The sequence below is a fragment of the Eptatretus burgeri genome, chromosome 5, assembly GCF_056783735.1.
Source record: "Eptatretus burgeri isolate ZD-2024b chromosome 5, Ebu_testis_v1, whole genome shotgun sequence".
NCBI lineage: Eukaryota > Metazoa > Chordata > Myxini > Myxiniformes > Myxinidae > Eptatretus > Eptatretus burgeri.
The window spans coordinates 61,737,625-61,758,441 of NC_140965.1; the positions used below are offsets into that span (position 1 = coordinate 61,737,625).

Here is a 20,817-nt window from a genome sequence, read left to right on the forward strand (position 1 = left end):
TACTGAACTGCTACCATCTGAATAAAGTAAGAGTTCAACATACAAAGAAAGAAAATCCACAACATCTAAAACTCGGCATTAACTCACCACTCCAATGAGATCTCCTCGACCGTATTCTCCCACCAGTTCCTTTTTGCCTTCATCCTTGCTAATAACGGATCGTAATCGACCACTCAGCACAATGTACGTCGAGTCAGATTTGTCTCCCTGCCTTTGGAATGCAATCACAGTGCAGAAGGAAAGCACATTTCACCAACACAAACAAACTCATTTTACAAGCATGTTGAGATAATCAAGACAGTTTTTAGTGAACAAGGGAACGTTGAGAGAAAACATATTTGGCATGAAGGAACATAAATAAACAAGTTTGTTTTGTGACCAGGAGAAAAGTGGACAGCAGAACACACCTGTACACAGCACGCCCTGCTTCAAGGGCCATCCAATCGAGAGCAAAGTCAATCTGACGCACAAACGGTGACATCCGCTTCACCACCGTGTGTGCCACACTGAGCACCACACTGGGCTGTAGACGCATTATCCTGGAAGAGCACATGAATACAATTTTTAGATGTTACAACCACTTGAGCAATCACCATAACCGATCAAATTTGTCTATTACTGTACACATTCAAAATACAGTATGCTAAAAAATATTTAATTCTTTTTATTTTTTTTTAAGGACAAGCAGAAGTAAAGGCACACCACCCACTCGTAAAAGTGGCATTTTGAGATCCGCAAAAAGACGCAATCTTTCATGGCACGGAAGGTGAAGATAAGAGGCTCGCCGGTGAGCACCGCCAACTGTCCAACCATCTCTCCGGGATGTGCTAGAAAGAGCAGCACCTCCTCCTCGCGTCCAATAAGCCGCTGGTACACGTGCAGTGCACCAGAGATGATAAAATGAATGCTGGCATCCTAAGTTATATATAAAAAAATATATTAAAATAAAAACCAGCAGAAGACATGGTAAAAGGAAACACAATACCATGGTAATTTGCAAAAACAAGGTTAAGGGATTGACCATGACATATTAAGCCACCAATGAGTTATCATAATTTATGTACCACCACCACCACCACCACCACCACCAGAAAAAGGAAATAATGCACTGCAGTTGAGATTACTCCAAATCTTAATTGTATTACGAACCCCGACCTGCCCTAAAGAGGATGGTGGGTTGCAAAGGGTATGGCGGGAAACACGTCCAATCGACGGCCTCAAATCATGTCGGCACTCAGGTTAGGTTAGGTGTGGCAGTATACACCGAAGCAGTGCGTCACTGCATCCACTTTCCGCCGGTACTCCAGGGGCTTCCATCTGGACATTCCCCAGGCAGATGCATTGCCAATCCCCATCTCCTTGAGATGCCGATCAACCTGCTGTAACCACGAGGAACGTAGTCTTCCAGTTGGCCTTCTCCACTCACGAGGCTCCCTTGCTGAGAGAATCTGGTGAGCAGGATCAGCAACAGGAAAACGAGCCACATGTCCATACAGCCGCAGCTGACACTCACGGACTATACAGGTAACAATTCTTATTTGAGACTCTTTCAGAAACCGCTCGTTGGACACAAAAGTCCGACCAGCGATAGCCAAGGATTCTCCGAAGAGACCTGGTACCAGAGGAGTTAAGTCTTCATCTCAGGTCTTTTGTCAGAATCCAAGTCTCACGTCCGTAGAGCAAGAGTGGAAGCACCAACAACCTGAAGACTCAGACCTTCATCCTCCTGCATAGATACCGACAGCACTATACCTCATGATCCAGTGAATTAATGACTGACCCAGACATATGTTCACCTCCGGCTCACAACCTGTGGAGGAAAGAATATCACTGCCAAGGTACGTGAATCTCTCCGTGACCTCAAAATCCTCACCACAAATAGGGACAGACAAGATGGCAGCATCAAAGATGTCACTGAAAGCCTGGATCTTTGTTTTGAACCATAAAACCCAAGTACCAGAGGCTCCGATTCCACATCCAGTGCCTCAAGAGCCCCTACAAGGACATCAAGTATTTCCGCAAGGATGACTGCATCATCTGTGAAATCAAGGTCAGAGCTCTTGACATTCACAAGTGATGCACCGCAGCTTGATCTCTCCGATATCTTCCCCAGAATCCAGTCCATGCAAGTTCTGAAAAGTGTGGGGGCCAATACACACCCCTGAAGAACTCCAGTAACAACTGGAAGTCAGGGATGGAACCACCACACTTCACAGCACTCTCTATACCAAAGTATAGTTCAGAAATCAGCTCAATAAACTTTAGTGGCACTCCACGAAGTTTGAGTATCCTCCAGAGGCCATCCCGATTCACTGAATCGAATGCTTTGCAGAGATCAACATAGGCTGAGCAGCCCCTGCTGAAACTCCAGTCTGCGTTCGCTGAGGACCCAGACAGCAGGGACATGGTCAATCGTTCCCGACTGCTCCGGGCACTGGTGCTCGAGCAGATGGTTGCGAACCCTATGAAGAATTATCCTAGCAAAGACCTTGCCCGGCACTGCAAACAGCGTCACCCCTCGGTCATTGTGCAGTCCTGGCGATTACCCTTCCCTTTCCAGAGAGGGGCAATGCAGTTCCTTTTCCAGTCAGTTGGGATGATGCCTGTGCTCCAAACACAGCACAGAACTGCATGCATCGACACCAGTACAGCATTTCCACCAACCTTGAGAAGCTCAGCATGGATGCCACAGAACCCTGGGGCTTTACCCCCTTTCAACTGGTTCACCGCAGCCTGTGTTTCCACAAACAAAGGCAGTTCACAGTTGATTTGAGGGTCAGAAATGGGGATAGTTATACCCCTGAAATCCAACTCAACAGCCAGTGGGTCATCCTGGTGCAGCCCCTCAAAGTAACGGCCAAGCAGGCCTTCACTTCGGATTCCTTTGTCAAGAGTCCACCACCCTTTCCTTCGCACCACAGCAGCACACTGAGGGACAGGCTTGAAGGAACGCAATGCACAAATTTCTCTGTATGCAGGACGAGAATCTCTCTTCCACAGGTGATGCTCTACCCCTTAACAGCTTCCTCGCACATAGGCCTCCGTTTCTGCCCTCAACATAAGTCCAGTTTTATGCCTCAGCTCCCGAAACAGCTCAGCTCTGCCATTAAGCCTGGCCCTGCGACTCTGATCAATGGTATTCAGTGTTCCTTGGGTGACAAAGTTCTTCTCCGCCTGACATTGGGTTCCAAGACATCCACCAGTAAAATCAAGGGTGGTAGTCTTGAAGGCACTCCACAACTCTTCAGGATTCCCCACAGCACCCAGACCCCCCCTCCCAAATCCTGACTCAGCCTGTTTACAGACTCCTCAGTGACCCTCTTATCCCTGAACTTGTCAACATCCAGCCGAGGCTGTGATGGTACCATCCTCCTGGATTTAAGCTGAAACTTCAGACATGCATGCATTGACTATCCAAGACCCAGAACAAGCCTGTGGTCAGTATTGAGGAACTGGGCACTCCCGTTCAACCCTGCAGTTCTGGATCATCCTCCAGCGACCATCAATCAACATGTGGTCAATCTCCTTTGCCACACCACCAACGTTGGAATACCAAGTCCAGTGATGAGGCTGTGAGCGCTGAAATCGTGAACCAGCCACCCGAGGTGCCGAGGCTTCTTGAACAGTCAAGGAAATTAGTGCTATTCTGGTTCACGGTTCAACACCCATGGGGACTGACACATGTCTCATAGCCATCCCCATCAGTGCCAGCCGTTGCATTGAAATTCCCCAAGCCTAGAAGAGTATCTCGTCTGAGGCACTGATCAACCATGGACTCGGCATAGAATGCCTCCTTCAAAGTGAGATCACACGTCTCAGTCGGAGCATATATACAGAGACCAGGGAAATGACACCCAAGGAGTGACAAATCCTCAGTCTCATAATACGCGCGTTGACCGGTGTTTCCTCAATTACCATGAGATTCAAAATATTGGACACAGCTACAGCAACTCCTTGAGCATGGTAACCATCAGAGCGACCAGACAAGGAGTAGGTCTAACCACCCGCCAGGATCTCACCACTATCCGGTCTCTGAACTTCAGAGAGTGCTGCAATACCGATGTTCAATCGCCGGAGCTCAGATAATAGCAGAGACAGGTGATCCTCTTCTCTTGGGATAGGACATTCCAGGTACTCACCTGAAGGGACCGCCTCATATTAACCCGAGGAGACCGCCCTCTGGTGGACGACACCTCAGCACCACCTTGATACACACCACTGCAATCCAACCTGGAAGGTTACCCTGTGTTTTTTCTCCTATCAAAGAGTGGGGGTCCCGAAGGCTTTGACCCAATCCAGTCATCTGGTGAGCTTCCCTGCGAAGGGCAGCTGCACAGGAGGTACTCCCAGTGAGTGGGTTTTCGGATTTATTTTTGCTTTTGGTATGTTTTGCGGGATGAAGTGTTTTACGGTGGCCGGAGTGCAAATCCTGCCACCAACCTCCTAATAAAAAGTAATCCGACTGCAGGAGGACGTCCGCACAGACAGTTGGGCACTAGTTATGCCATTGGCTCACAACGAGCTCCTCCACCCTTTGACAGGTTTTGTTTTTAATCCTGCTGTGTGTCCATATCATACACCCTCCTCACCAAGAAACTTGGTGGGGAGACGGTTTCATCGCCGACAAACCGACCATGAAACAGGTTAGTACAGGTTTACATGGTATCTATAACAAGTCACAGATCTAATCTGACCTGACCTGACAAAACACCCAACCTGTCCACCAAGTTTCATCTGAATCAGGCAGTAACTTTTTGAGATAGCATGCTACATACCGTTTTTTGCCCTATCACTCAATGGAGAAGAATCACTTTAAAAATCCTTGTTTCCAGATCTTCACCAAAATCTAATCATTCCGTCCTTGTCACACACCCAACATATCCAGCAAATTTCGTCCAAATTAGTCCACAACTTTGTCCTGTTCACAGACAAACAAATTAACAAACAAACAGACAAGGGTGAAAACATAACCTTTGGCCACCTTTGGTGGTGGAGGTAAAAGGATGGGAACATAGAATGAAAGGGGAGAGAGAGGAGAAGGTTGGGGAATTAATTACAAAAAAAAAAAATGGGTGAAAAGGAAAGGGAGACGAGGAAGAGAAAGGGAGTGGGGAATGTAAGGAACAGAGATAGAACCGAGTCAGGGGAACAAGTTTACAAATCCACAATCTTTGTGGGGGTAAGAGCGGCATCTCGTGAAAAATTGCACAAAGAGAACAAAAGGATTAAGTTGTCAGACAAACTCAGTATCAGTGGAAGACAAATGATGATAATGAAAGCAACAATTTAAATAAACAAAACAAACAAACTCGTATTTGTTCCATGCACAGTCAGTGAAGATTGCACGGAATACAAACAAGAATAACACACACCTGGTCTCCTTGTCTCGCGACCATAGCACCCGCTCCGACATGATGCAAAGTAACTCGGCCATCTAACAAAGAAGGATCCTGGCGACAAATGAAAAAAACAATAAATACATACATTTGATATTTGCACGCACAATAAAAAAAAAAGCTAAAAACATTTTACTGGCACACATGCTTTATTTTTAGATCTCCTGGCAGTGGGCCAAGGCAATGGAAACTGAATAGGTCTGAGCCTAACTAAAACAATATTGCAGCTCCCCATGTCTTGACTCGGTGTACTCTGCAGGGTGATGTTGGATTGTCCTTGTGAGGGTTTGCTCGAGTACGATGAGAAGCGAGTTGCCTCATTAATTGTTATGTAGGGTGATGTCATCTTTCTTAAAGATAAGGATCACCAGTGTATCTTTCCAATTTTCTGGTACCTTGCATGTAAAAAAGGCAGCCCCGGTGAGATCCTGCGAAGCAGTGAGTATGGAGTGCCAACCTCTCTGCGGCAGCTCACGAGGGAGGGATTCCATCAACACTTGCTTCCCTTGTAGTGTGGGGGCTCTGTATGGCCCTCTGCAATTTGCCTGTGGTCGGAGGTGCATCCAGCCCTGTTTACCTCTCACATAAACCTCTGTTTGTCCTTTGACGCCAAAAACCGACTAAATGTTAGGGGCCCTTGGGAAAGACCACATGGAAGTGCTTTGTGAAGCATTACAGCTGTTACAATGGGTCCAACACTGGTTCTCTGGCTTTCCTGTTTATGATGGAAATTGAGGACACTCTGCAGTTCGTCTTCATGACGACTGAAGACAGCCTTGGGTCATGGGATGCAAGGCACCTTCATTTGCTCGAGCAATGGCAGACGAGTAAGCTTCCAACAATGGTGTGTGACTGAATGAACCTCTGCATGTAGGCATCAGCATTCACATTTGATAGGTATCGAGGTCACCTCCTATATGTAGGTGAGTCGAAGTGTAGGACTCGTAGCCACAAATCCACAATGACGGAGCTGAGTAGGTGATAAAGCTTCGTCATTTGGTGCACCCAACCGATTCTATGGATGTGACAGTGGATAAAAAAAGATGTTCATTATTGCAAGCTCAGACAAAATGCTCGTGTCTAGGAGCCTTCTCCTATTATTATTACACTCGTCAACCCCAAAGCACAAATTGTGCCTCCAGTTGCAAATGTGAACAACCCAGACATTGGAAATTCCCAGCAAGACCAGTCAGGAGTGGTCTGGCCAATGGTGAATAAAAGATAGGAATAGAAAATCCAAGTTTCCATTGCCTTATTGTGGTCCACCATAGATGTTCAACTTTTGAGGGTTGAACTGCAAACATGTGTACTGTCATCTTTCTCCAATCCTGAATGGAAAAGCAGGATTGCAGGAGCTTCTTGTTGATGGTTTCACATTCTTCAACTGACCTCTTCCATGGTGTTTTGCCGGGTTGTCAAGCCCAAAGAGAAGGCTCAGACAATCCCGTGCTAAGTACAGCCAGAGCTGAGACAACCGACCTCCTGGATACCAACGATGTCCAACTGGTAACGTTCCAACTCCAAACATGACGATAACCCATTTTCACTCCTGTGCCAACGTCCTGAAATACCATGTGCAATACATACGTACCCACATATAAGGGAGAATGTAAAGAGCAAAGCTAAATATTGTGTCGATTCATTACATTTTCACATACAGTGCACCACCAGTGCAGAAGGAATGGTACTATTTAGTCTGAAAACCAAAGTGTTAGCTGTGGTTAGATTAGCAGACAATGACACAGCCACACCCACATGTATAAATGAATAATGAGACAACAAATCCTTGATGGAGGGAAGAGGACATCTGTGGAAGTGGGGTAAGAGGGAATGAGAAAGGGAGATATGAGGGAAAGGAGTGAGAAATAAGGGAAGGAACGTAAGGAAAAGACAGAAATTAATACAAGGAAGAGAGGGATGGGAGATCAGAGAATAGTTACATGAACTGCGCTCACAACAAGCTATGAACACAATAACATGAAAAATAAATAAACATACAAATACACAAACACGATGCAGCATATACCATCGTGAACAATAGTGATTTTGCTTGCAGACGATTGAAAGAAAGAATTGGTTCAAAGTTTATCGATGTTACATTTTGGTCTTATTTTCTAATAATTTTTGCAACATGCTTGAATGAAATTGCTTTTCCTTTTTTTCTGTTGGTGAATCAAAGCGCGTGTTTGAGATCGTTGTGGCCAAATATTCTTCCACAGCAAGAACAAAGACCACAGTTTCACAATGCGATGAGATTTTTTTTTTTTTTTACCATTTGGGAGATGGAGCATATCAAGAAGAGTTGTCAAGAGACAATTCTAGAGATCACAAGAGACACCAATCACTGTCATTTCTCCTTTATAGGTTAGAATTTCAGAATCAATGACATTGGGTGGTATCCAAATTAAATCCAAAAGTATTGAATGATGCAGAATTTTGGTCAAACTGACAAATGCATCATGATATTTCATAGAAAGCTGATCAGGTCAGGTATGGGAGCATGTGCCAGAACAGCGCGTCGCTGCGTCCACTTTCCGCCGGTACTCCAGGGGCCTCCGTCTGGCCATCCCTCAGGCAGATACCAGGCCCATCCCCATCTCCTTGAGATGATGGTCAACCTGCTGCAACCACGAGGCATGAGGACGGCCCACTGGCCTCCTCCACTCATGAGACTCCCTCGCTGAGAGAATCTGGTGAGCAGCATCAGCATCAGGAAAACGAGCCACATGTCCATACAGCCGCAACTGACGCTCACGGACTATGCAAGTAACAAATCTCATCCGAGTCTCTCTCAGCAACCGCTCGTTGGACACAAAATCCGACCAGCGATAGCCAAGGATTCTCCGAAGAGACCTGGTACCAAAGGAATTAAGTCTCCATCTCAGATCCTTGGTCAGAGTCCAAGTCTCGCATCCATAGAGCAAGACTGGAAGTACCAAGGACCTGAAGACTTGGACTTTCGTCCTCCCGCACAGGTACCGGCAGCACCAAACCCCATGATCCAGTCAATCCATGACTCCCCAGGCCTGACCCAGACATCTATTGACCTCTGACTCACAGCCAGCAGAGACATGAATATCACTGCCAAGGTAAGTGAATCTCTCCACGACCTCAACATCCTCACCACAAACAGACACAGACAGGACAGCAGCATCCAAGATGTCACTGAAAGCCTGGATCTTAGTTTTGACCCAAGAAACCCGTAATCCCAGCGGCTCAGACTCCTCATTCAGCACCTCGAGGGCCCCCAAAAGGATATCTAAAGTCTCCGCAAAGATGACTGCATCATCTGCAAAATCAAGGTCCGAGATCTTGACATTCCCAAACGATGCACCGCAGCTTGATCTCTCCGACATCCTCCCTAAAATCCAGTCCATACAAGAGCTGAAAAGTGTGGGGGCCAGTACACACCCCTGTCGAACTCGAGTAACAACTGGAAATAAGTCAGAGATGGTACCACCACACTTCACAACACTCTCAGTACCAGAGTAGAGTTCATACATCAGATCGATCAGTTTTGGTGGCACCCCACGAAGACCAAGAATCCTCCAGAGGACATCCTGATTCACTGAATCGAACGCTTTACAGAGATCAACATAGGCTGCAAGCAGCCCCTGCCGAAACTCTCGTCTGCGTTCGGTGAGGACACGAAGAGCAAGGATACGGTCAATCGTTGACCTCTTTGGTGTAAAGCCTGACTGCTCTGGACGCTGGTGCTCAAGCAGATGGTGGCGAACCCTATCAAGAATTATCCGAGCAAAGACCTTGCCCGGCACTGAGAGCAGCGTCATCCCTCGGTAGTTGTTGCAGTCTTGGCGATCACCCTTCCCTTTCCAGAGAGGAACAACAAGGCCCCTCTTCCAATCAGTTGGGATGATGCCTGTTTTCCAGACAGAGCACAGAACTGCATGCAATGACACGAGTGCAGCATTTCCACCAGCCTTGAGAAGTTCAGCATGGGTGCCACAGATCCCTGGAGCTTTACCACGTTTCAACCGGTTCACCGCAGCCCGTGTTTCCACAAGCGAAGGTGGACCACAGTTGATTCGAGGGTCAGCAACAAGGATTGTAACACCCTTGATGTCCAACTCGACAGTTGGGGGATCAGCGTAGTACAACCGCTCAAAGTAACCGGCCCAGCGGGCCTTCACTTCAGACTCCTCTGTCAAGAGCCTACCACTCTCTGCTCTAACGGCAGTGCTCCGAGGGACGGGCTTGGATGAACGTAATGCGCGAATTCCCCTGTAAGCGGGACGAGAATCACCTGTCCACAGGTGATGCTCTACCCCCTCACAGATTCCTCGCACATAGGCCTCCTTGTCCACCCTCAGTGCACGTACAGTTTTACGCCTCAGCTCCCTGAACAGCTCAGCTCTGCCATTCAGCCTGGCCCTGCGACTCTGGTCAATGGTATCCAGTGTCCCTTGAGAGACAAAATTCTTCTTTGCCCTGCGGTGAGTTCCAAGACATTCACCGGCAACATCAAGGACGGTGGTCTTGAAGGCGCTCCACAACTCTTCAGGACCCCCCAAAGCACCCAGACACCCCAAGTGTCCACTCAGCCTGTTCGCAAACTCCGTAGCTACTCTCTCATCCCTGAGCTTGCCAACATCCAGCCTAGGCTGGGATGGTACCATTCTCCAGGATTTAAGGTGCAGCTTTAGAGTTGCTAGAACAAGCCTGTGGTCAGTATTGAGGAACTGAGCACTCCCGTAGACCCTGCAGTTCTGGATCATTCTCCAGCGACCATCAACGAAGATATGGTCAATCTCCTTTGCCACACCGCCAGCGTTGGAATACCAAGTCCAGCGATGAGCTTGTGGGTGCTGAAACCATGAACCAGCCACCATAAGTCCATAACTACTTGCAAAGTCAAGGAACTTAGTGCTATTCTGGTTCATAGTTCCTGACCCATGGGGACCAACACACACCTCATAACCATCCCTATCAGTTCCAGTCGATGCATTGAAATCCCCCAAGACTAGAAGTGTATCTCGTCTGGGGCACTGATCAACCACAGACTCGAGTGTGGCGTAGAATGTGTCCTTCACGGTGAGATCACTCGCCTCAGTCGGAGCATAACCAGAGACCAGGGAAATGACACCTAAGGAGTGACGAATCCTTAATCTCATAATACGCTTGTTGACCGGTGTTACCTCAATTGTCATTGGGGTCAGCTTATTGGACACAGTTACTGCAACTCCTTGAGTATGGTAACCATCAGAGCGACCAGACCAATAGTAGGTGTAACCAAGCACCATTATCTCGCCGCAATCCGGTCTCGGAACCTCAGAGAGAGCTGCAATACTGATATCCAAACGCTTGAGCTCAGATGATAAGAGACAGGTGATCATCCTCTCTTAGGGATAGGACATTCCAGGCACCCACCCGAAGGGACCGCCTCAGGTTACCCCAAGGAGACCACCGTCTGGTGGACGACACCACAGCACCACTCTGACACACTCTCCCGCAATCTGACCCAGGGATGTTACCCCGTGGTTTCCCTCCTATCATCAAAGACTGGGGGTCCCGAAGGCTTTGCCCCAATCCGATCATCCGGTGAGCTGCCCTGCGAAGGGAAGCTGCACAGGAGGTACTCCCACGGAGTGGGTTTTCAGATTTTTTTGCGTTTTTGTGTTTTGCGGAATCAAGGGTTTTACGGTGGCTGGAGTGCAAATCGTAACACCAACCTCCTAATAAAAAAGTAACCCAACTGCAGGAGGACGTCCGCAGACACAGTTGGGCACTAGATATGGATGGCCGTTGGCTCTCAAGGAGCTCCTCCGCCCTTTGACAGGTTTTGTTTTTAATCCTTCTGGGTGTCCATATCCAAACACCCTCCTCACCAGAAAACCTGGTGGGGGAGACGGTTTAGTCGCCGACAACCCGACCATGGAACAGGTTAGTACAGGTTTACATGGTACCTGTAGCAGGTCACAGATCGAACCTGACCTGACAACCTGACAAAGCTGATAATTATACAGCAATTCAAAAAAAACAATGACAACTACCTAAAGGTCATCTGTGTAAAAATGGAAACCATTAGTACCTTTATATTGACAAGATTCAGCAGATCCTTCTTTGCTGCCTCAATAATTTCCTCGAGCTGTCGTGCGTTGCTCCACTCAAACGCACCTGTCCCAGAAACCCAGGCTGCAGGGACAACTTCAACAGACGCCATTCCTTCAACTCCATAGTCACATTCGTACACATCTTTGTCATCAGTGAGTTCATCAGTTTCGTTTCTTTCATCGTTTCGAGCAGGATAATGATGTACGACCGAAGGCTCGGTGAGGACTTTTACACGACGTTCACGCACATCCAGCTCCTTCTCTCCTCCCTGGGAACATCGATTGACATGAAAATGAGTGTATCACAGGGTAAAACCGAGCTGGATTTGCATGACTCATGTTTGCTAATAACTGCAACAACAACAAAAAAATACGAAAAACTACTTTTAAACTATTTGCACACAATCTAAGAACAATTTAAGTTTTGTATTCCATTCAGGTCAGGTTTGGGAGCATGTGCCAGAGCAGCGAGTCGCTGCATCCACTTTCTGCCGGTATTCCAGGGGCCTCCGTCTGGCCATGCCTCAGGCAGATGCCTGGCCCATCCCCATCTCCTTGAGATGTTCGATCAACCAGCTGCAACCATGGGACATGTGGTCAGCTGGTTGGCCTCCTCCACTCACGATGCTTCCTCACTGAGAAAATCTGGTGAGCAGGATCAGCGTCAGGAAAACGAGCAACATGTCCATACAGCTGCAGCTGACGCTCATGGACTATGCAGGTAACAAATCTCATTTGAGTCTCTCTCAGCAACCACTTGTTAGACACAAAGTCCGACAAGCAATAGCCAAGGATTCTCTGAAGAGAATTGGTACAAAGGAATTAAGGCCCCCCCCTCTCAGATTCCTGGTCAGAGTCCAAGTCCCATATCCGTAGAGCACCACACTGGAAGCACCAAGGACCTGAAGATTCGGATTTTCGTCCTCCTGAACAGGTACCGACTGAGCCACACCCCATGATCCAGTGAATCCATGACTCTTCAGGCCTGTCCCAGACGTCAATTGACCTCTGGCTCACAGCCAGCAGAGACATGAATATCACTGCCAAGGTAAGTGAATCTCTCCGTGACCTCAACATCCTCACCACAATATAGTACAGACAAGACAGTGGCATCCCATTTGTCATTGAAAGCCTGGATCTTAGTTTTGACCCAGGAAATCCGTAATCCCAGGCGCTCAGACTCCTCATTCAGCACCTTGAGGGTCCCCAAAAGGATATCCAGAGTTTCTGCAAAAATGACTGCATCATCTGTGAAATCAAGGTCAGAGATCTTGACATTCCGAAATGATGCACCGCAGCTTGATCTCTCCGACATCCTCCACAGAATCCAGTCCAGACAAGCACTGAAAAGTGTGGGGTCAGTGACGAACTCAGTGACGAACGAACCGACGAACACACCCCTGACGAACTCTAGAAACAACTGGAAAAAAAGTTGAAGATGGTATCATCACATCTCACATCACTCTCAGTACCAGAGTATAGTTCAGACATCAGATTGATAAGTTTTGGTGGCACCCCACGAAAACCGAGAATCCTCCAAAGTGCATCCCGATTCACTGAATCGAATGCTTTGCAGAGATCAATATAGGCTGCAAGCAGCATCTGCCGAAATTCTCATCTGTGTTCGGTAAAGATCCAAAAGGCAAGGATACGGTCAATCGTTGACCTCTTTGGTGTAAAGACTGACTGCTCTGGGCACTGGTGCTCAAGCAGATGGTGGCGAACCCTCTCAAGAATTATCCGAGGAAAGGGAAGAGAGGCAGCGAGAGAGGAGGGAAGAGAGGCAGCGAGAGAGGAGGGAATGGAGGCAGCGAGAGGAGAGGGAAGGGAGGGCAGCATGAGAAGAGGGGAAGGCAGGGGGAGGGGAGGGGAGGGAGGGGAAAGCAGCGTGAGTGGAGGGGAGGCGAAGGCAGCATGAGGGCAGGGAAGAGAGGCAGTGTAAGGGGAGGAAAGGGAGGCAGCGTGAGGGGAGGGAAGGGAGGCAGTGTGAGGGGAAGGGAGGGAATGGCAGTGTGAAGGGAGGGAGGGGAAGACAGCGTGAAGGGAGGGGAAAGCAGCGTGAGGGGAGGGGAAGGCAGCATGAGGGCAGGAAAGAGAGGCAGTGTAAGGGGAGGTAAGGGAGGCAGGGAGGGGAAGGCAGCGTGAAGGGAGGGAGGGGAAGGCAGCGTGAAGGGAGGGGAAAGCAGCGTGAGGGGAGGGGAAGGCAGTGTGAGTGGAAGGGGAAGGCACCGTGAGGAGAAGGTGAAGGCAGCGAGAGGGGAAGCAGAAGGCAGCAAGAGAGCAAGAGGAGGTAACGTGAGGGGGGGGGGCAGGGTCGGCAGCATACCGGGGCAATAAAACGCACACGTATTCTTTTTAACCGCCGTGTTCTATAGCATTTCAAAATTAAAACCCATGCTATCTACCTGGCAAAGGCCTGCTCCCCCCACTCCCCACCGCCCCCACCCCCGGTCTCAAACACGCATTCCTCGAACCTACTTGCAGTCCATGCTAATCGTGCATTGGCGATATGCTCATCCTTTCACTCGCACACATGTAGGGATTTCCCCACACCTGCACCGCACAGTGGCACTTCCCACATGGCGTCGGCGCCGCAGCACGTCCGCTCCCCACGTGGCGTCGGCGCCGCAGCACGTCCGCTCCCCACGTGGCGTCGGCGCCGCAGCACGTCCGCTCCCCACGTGGCGTCGGCGCCGCAGCACGTCCGCTCCCCACGTGGCGTCGGCGCCGCAGCACGTCCGCTCCCCACGTGGCGTCGGCTCCGCAGCACGTCCGCTCCCCACGTGGCGTCGGCGCCGCAGCACGTCCGCTCCCCACGTGGCGTCGGCGCCGCAGCACGTCCGCTCCCCACGTGGCGTCGGCGCCGCAGCACGTCCGCTCCCCACGTGGCGTCGGCGCCGCAGCACGCCCGCTCCCCAGCACGTCCGCTCCCCACGTGGCGTCGGCGCCGCAGCACGTCCGCTCCCCACGTGGCGTCGGCGCCGCAGCACGTCCGCTCCCCACGTGGCGTCGGCGCCGCAGCACGTCCGCTCCCCACGTGGCGTCGGCGCCGCAGCACGTCCGCTCCCCACGTGGCGTCGGCGCCGCAGCACGTCCGCTCCCCACGTGGCGTCGGCATAGCAGCACGTCCGCTCCCCACGTGGCGTCGGCGCCGCAGCACGTCCGCTCCCCACGTGGCGTCGCCGCCGCAGCACGTCCGCTCCCCACGTGGCGTCGGCATAGCAGCACGTCCGCTCCCCACGTGGCGTCGGCGCCGCAGCACGTCCGCTCCCCACGTGGCGTCGGCGCCGCAGCACGTCCGCTCCCCACGTGGCGTCGGCGCCGCAGCACGTCGCTCCCCACGTGGCGTCGGCGATGCAGCACGCCCGCTCCCCATGTGGCGTCGGCGCCGCAGCACGTCCGCTCCCCACGTGGCGTCGGCATAGCAGCACGTCCGCTCCCAACGTGGCGTCGAGTTTCTAATTGCCTAAAACAGGACACCTGTGTCATGACTTGCAAAAGCAGGTTATCGAGCATGGTGTTGCGCTCAATGAAGTTACACTTCCTGCACATTCCTTAATCTTTTCTTTACTCAATATAATCGTCAGAACAGTAGAAAAAAAATTATGCTTAATGCTTTGCTTAAATAAATACACTTGGTTATAAAAATCGAATCGCTGGTTTGTTTAAATTTTCAGATTTCACTCCAGATTTTGACACTCATTTAATCCATGAGATCCGATTCTCAAGTCACATATAATATTTCAATTCTACACTTTAATTCGTCTGTGAGAGTAAATCATGTTTCCATATCAAGAAAGTTTGAATTGGCCGAGCAAAATGGTGAATTAAGAACACAGCAAGCTGACAGAAGGCTGACCAAAGATGATGCCTCGCTAAAGGAAAATAAAATAAGGCCGTTAATTATCTCCAAAAGGGGTGTTTAAATTAACCCAAACACCCAATTTTCATTCATGCCCTCCCTTGAAGTTCCCTAAATATGCGTGCAAAGTTTCAGGCCTCTAGGTATGGGGAGACCCACTGACACACACACATTAATATTGATTTTGTAGAATGACATCTATATATTACCAAAACTCTCATCTTGTATGTATGTATGTATGTATGTATGTATGTATGTTCCTGAAATACAGCCAAAATGGTACACGATAGCGCAAATATTTTAGGGCCACATTTTTCACCATTCTCCTGCGGTGTGCAGTATCAAGCTTTGTTCAAATCGGGCAAAGAAAAAGTTATTTTAAAAATCAATTCCTGATTCAGTCAAGTCCTCTTCAGGAGAATTTGATCAATGCAAACAACCTCAGCGGTATAGTTCGCTGGAGCTATCTTTTTTTTTTTCTTCAAATGATATATTTTAAAATCTCAAACATTTAGTATAGACAAAGAACGATTTATTTTTAAGCAAAAAATAAACATCGCCATTTTGATCTAATACTTCCGTATTCATTCATAAATAAAATTGTGTTTAGAAGATTACGTACAATAATTTATTCAACTTTCTTTTGTCCGTTTTTTTTTTTTCACATTGACGCGCAATATCAAGTTTCGTTCAAATCGGGCAACGAAAAAAAAAATCAATTCCCGATTCAGTCAACTACTCTTCAGGATTATTTGATCAATGCAAACAAGCTCAGCGGTATAGTTCGCTGGAGCTATCTTTATATTTATGCTTTTTTTGAAATTATTTTTTTTTATCAACCGGGTTCATGGGTCGTCGAGTTCAAAATAAAAATACTTTATCAGAACATTAATACCCCTCACCATTTCACTTCACTAGCTCCAGCCGTTTCCCCGGATTCGCTTCACAATTACCAACAAGGAGCTGACAGGAAGGCCTCGATGTACGCACACTCGCTTCAAAGCTGCCTAGCCTGGGTTTGATTCCTTGGATGGACGTTAAACAGGTGTCCTGTTTGCCAGCATTAGTTCGTGAATGGTAAAGATCTCATGGTGTCTTTCACGAAGAGTACGTAAGCTATTGCTGGCACCATGAGGAAATTACAAATTCCTGCCCAAACCTATAGACAACAGCAAAGACACCCTCGGCCAATTATGCTACACAGCAGCCTGGTGCTGCATACGAAATAAGAAGACCACTAATAAGGATTAGACTACATGCCACATCAACAAAATATAAGGGTGGAGGGTTAGTGGTGGTGCAAATAGAGAAAATCAATTGATGGAAAAGAGGAAGGGGTGGGGAAGAACTCACACCCAGCTGTAATACGAGGTGCTCTGCAGTTCAGGAAAAAAAAAAAAAGAATCACAAAGCATATGTCCTCGTTCACATATCCAACATTTGAGTCGAACAAAATGAATACTCGAGTTCGAGCCTGTTACTCAAGTTATATGTTCGCACCCAAAACATTACCATGGGAACCTGGATTGTTGGCAGCTGATCTGTTGAAGGGGGCAAGTAGACTCCAGCACGCTGAAATGCCATTTCCAGATCAGACGGAGAGGATCCAGGGATGGTATCTGTGGTACAACATAACAGCAATACTGGTATCAAAAGGTATTTTACAAGCAGGTGGATATATAGAGATTCTTGTTCTTCTTCCATTTATAAGGGTTGAGATCCAATGGCGCCAAGCTTCTGTCCTGCCTTTGCCATGACACTCCTCCATTTCCCTCTGTCCTTAGCAAACTCTCTCCACTCTCCAACCACCCCCTCCATCTCCTTTACTGATATCCCTCCTCACATATTCTTCTCATCTCCCAACATGGTCTACCTCTTTAACTCTCACCTTGCTCATTCTCTCTTCCCCCCTCCGCACCAAGTGTCCAGCTCATCTCAGCCGGCATTTCACCAATCTCACCGTCAAGTTCATCTGCACACCAATTTCTTTCCTCAGTTCATCCATTCTCCTTCTATCCACCCTCTTCACTCTCACAATCCTCCTGATCCAGTTGACCTCGCAAACATGAATCCTCCATTGTTGTCTCTCTGTCATTGCTACCATTTCCAGACCGTAAAGGCAGGCCGGCATTACACACTGCATCAGAGCCTTCCCTTTCAAATTCCTTGATATATTTTTGTCTGCCATTCATCCCTCTGCCCTCCTCCATGCATTCGCACACACCTGAATCCTCCTCTGCACCTCTGCCTCCGACTTCCATCTCCAGTCACTGTTCACCCGAGATACTCAAACCAATTTCCCTGTCTGATCTCCTTCCCTTCTAACCTGATATTAATTTACTTTCTCTGCTGCCCAAACCACATCACCTCAGTCTTCTCCATATTCTTCTTCAGTTCATGCTTCCCAAATGCCTCCTTCCACTCCCCCAGTACTTCCTGCATCTCCAGCCTACTTTCCTCCACAACAGCCAGTTCGTCCTCATACAACATCCTCCCCAGAGTATCCCTCATGTTTGCCCTCAGAGCATTGTTTTATAATCTTCTTTTTTTTAAAAATTTACTTTTCTAAATGAGACACTATCCTAACCCAAAGCACAGGTACAGCTTTGTAAAAAGGTAGCACTGGTACGATCTTAAGCATAAAAACAAAGAGCAGATGAAAATAAGTTAATTCAATGTCCAACAAGTCATGCGAAACTCACTGGCTCTGGATGTGGGTGCAATCACATCAGACTCAGTGGTCATAAAGCAGGAGAGCGTGCAAGTAACAGAATGGAATGTACATGTTTTAAAAATCAAATCAAATTAAATCTCAGCAGCATTGTAAAACAAGGACAAATGTGTCCAAGAGCCACGTCCTAAAGGTTTTGTCTTCACCAGAAGAAGAACAACAACTTCCGATATTTCGTCACGTGCCTTGATGGAGCCAATAGCGAGACCCGTCATGGAGGCTCCACGTTCATGACGAGAAAATAGTGTATTTACGAAATTACAACACATTAAATGGAATAATCTTTAAATAGTAACGTGAACTTTTATAAACTTTAAAGCAAATGTCCGAATATATTTAAAAGTTCATGATAGACGCTCTCAAAAGGAACCCTCAATGCGAGGATGTGTAGAGGTGTTTAGTATTTAAGGAGATCCGGATCCTGTATATAAAGAGCCGCGTCCTAAAGGTTTTGTCTTCACCAGAACAACAACAACAACAACAACAACAACAACAACAACAACAACAACAACGCGGAGCTCTCTTAGAGTCAGCGTTCAATATGTGAGATGCGGCTAAAAATGCAGAGTGAGGAGAGTTAAGGACTGGAGGTCAATAAGTAGTGAGTGCACACTAAATGAACAGAATTCTTGTTTCGCACAAAGACATACAGTACATAGAACAGGATGCAAACAAATGAGACGAAACAAAGAGAATCTTCATTGAAATTTTTTTTTTAAACAACTACAAATTGTCTTCAAAGTCTTTTGCCTGGAAGTGAATCGTCTCGATATATATTCTTTATCGTAAAAAAGATTGCCAAAAGTTGTTTGGTCAGTGTCAAAGTTAATGTAAAACATGTCAAGGACAAAAGTCGTGTCGGAAATGTGTTTGTATTGCCCTCGTTGCACACAATGGTAAATATGAAAGAACCATGATCACCAGTTACCATTCGTCTCCGACTATATTTCCTCACTTGCTTTCCCATGTGTAACAGTTACAGCACCATTCCATTGTTGACCATTTCCGATACTTGCTGTTCTCTCATTTGCCAACTATTTGCATAGACCACTATGTTTATTACATTTGCCAATTGCTAACTCAAGTGAAAAATATCATGAATGTATTTGATTTAACACAAGGGAACGTCAGAAAAAGTTCCAAAGTAATGAGATATTGAAGAATAGCAGATACCGTAATCTGACTTAGATCCTTACCGTTGATGTCCACTGGCATCGAGATTGAACGAGCAAGACTCCCTTGGACTCGTGAGGTCTTTGACAGCTCTCCATCTGCAAAGATGCAGAACAGCACTTCTGGGAGTAGTTATTAAAACTAATGTATCATCATCAATTACTAAGTGAGAGCCGAGCGAGCACATAAAAATACACCCGTGCGGGAGTGACGGTCATCTCTGCGAGAAATAAGCATGAGTTCCTGTTACTAAGGTGTAGTGTTCTCGGGTCAGGAGGGATTTTTGGCCAACTTTGAAGTCACGTGACGCGAAAACGAAAGCGAATATCGAAAATCCGGCCCGACCAAATCTAGATATTGTCCCATAGATTCATATGCCACAATCAAATTCAAGATAACTTAAGAAATGTAGGAAATCAATTTTGAAAATCGTCAATTTGCAACTACATGAAGCAGTTTTCGCAAAATTCAGTCACGTGACGTGTACGTATTCGAAGATATCGGTATTCTTTCAAATGGACATGAAAGACAAGGTCAGCTGCTATGCAATGACACCATTCATTAACTTTTACCATGCCCCGTAGAGAATATATAGCCTCCTGAAGGTAGAGCAGTTTTTGCAAACTTTGAAGTCACGTGACGCGAAAATGAAAGCGAAATTCAAAAATCTGTCCTGACCAAATGTATATATTGTCCCATACATTCATATGCCACAATCAAATTCAAGATCGCTTGAGAAATGTAGGAGATAGATTTTGAAAATCGTCATTTTCGCATTTTTTGCCAACTTTGAAGTCACGTGACATGAAAACGAAAGCGAATATCGAAAATCCGGACACACCAAATTTAGATATTGTCCCATAGATTCATATGCTACAATCAAATTCAAGATCGCTTGAGAAATGGCGGAGGAGATATAATTTGAAAATCGTCATTTTCACAACTTCAAAGGCCTCGTGACCTTGACCTTGACCTTCGGTGACCTTGAAAGTCATACCATCGTGTACGTCTCATCGACCTCTATCAGGATCACTAATGACCAGATCTCCCGCTTTAACTTCATTGTGAACGGACGGACGGATTGAAGGACATCGACGCCCATATTATAAGGTCATGTTCGAAGAGATGACCTAAAAATGAATGAACTAGAACGGGCACTCATAGAGCGCATACCTTCGCCGCCACTACTTTTTTTGTTCTTGGTATGAGTGTGGGGAACTGGTTTCATATGAATGGTCTTATGACACAAACCACATATCTATAATGTCATGACCCCCCCCCGACTTCCGGGGGCTACGGACTAAACAACAATCAACTCACGTCGTTTTGGCGAGTCTTCACTCGCAAGCTCGGTGAATACAACGTTTCAACAAGAGAAGGTAATCTCGTTTGATGCTGGTTTCATGCAAATCGAATAAGAATTGACTGAGTTATGCCGAAAACCGCATATTTTTCAAGGGCATGACCCCCCCCCCCCCGACAATTTACCCCAACCGGTGACATGTGTTATGACTCATTGTGTCACAAGATTGGGCATTAAATTCTGAACATTTTGGTGCTGGGTTCATGTAAAGCGGACAAGAA

General features: G+C 47.3%; 1 protein-coding gene across 6 annotated transcripts in view; it reads right to left on the bottom strand.

The window, feature by feature from the left end:
- LOC147026534 (patatin-like phospholipase domain-containing protein 7) overlaps nt 1–20,817 on the bottom strand; it is a 243,036-nt gene that overhangs the window by 81,905 nt on the left and 140,314 nt on the right. For all 6 annotated transcript variants that reach the window (XR_015058386.1, XM_085882013.1, XM_085882011.1 and 3 more), the window contains exons 14-20: nt 19,257–19,331; nt 16,842–16,948; nt 11,446–11,736; nt 5,373–5,450; nt 710–915; nt 408–539; nt 88–211 (exon numbers count right to left, since the gene is read on the bottom strand). Coding sequence is in view for 5 of the 6 variants with exons in the window: in XM_085882013.1 (XP_085738139.1) it covers nt 88–211; nt 408–539; nt 710–915; nt 5,373–5,450; nt 11,446–11,736; nt 16,842–16,948; nt 19,257–19,331 (1,013 nt within the window). In the remaining variant the exon portion in view is untranslated. The remainder of the gene's footprint in view (nt 1–87; nt 212–407; nt 540–709; nt 916–5,372; nt 5,451–11,445; nt 11,737–16,841; nt 16,949–19,256; nt 19,332–20,817) is intronic.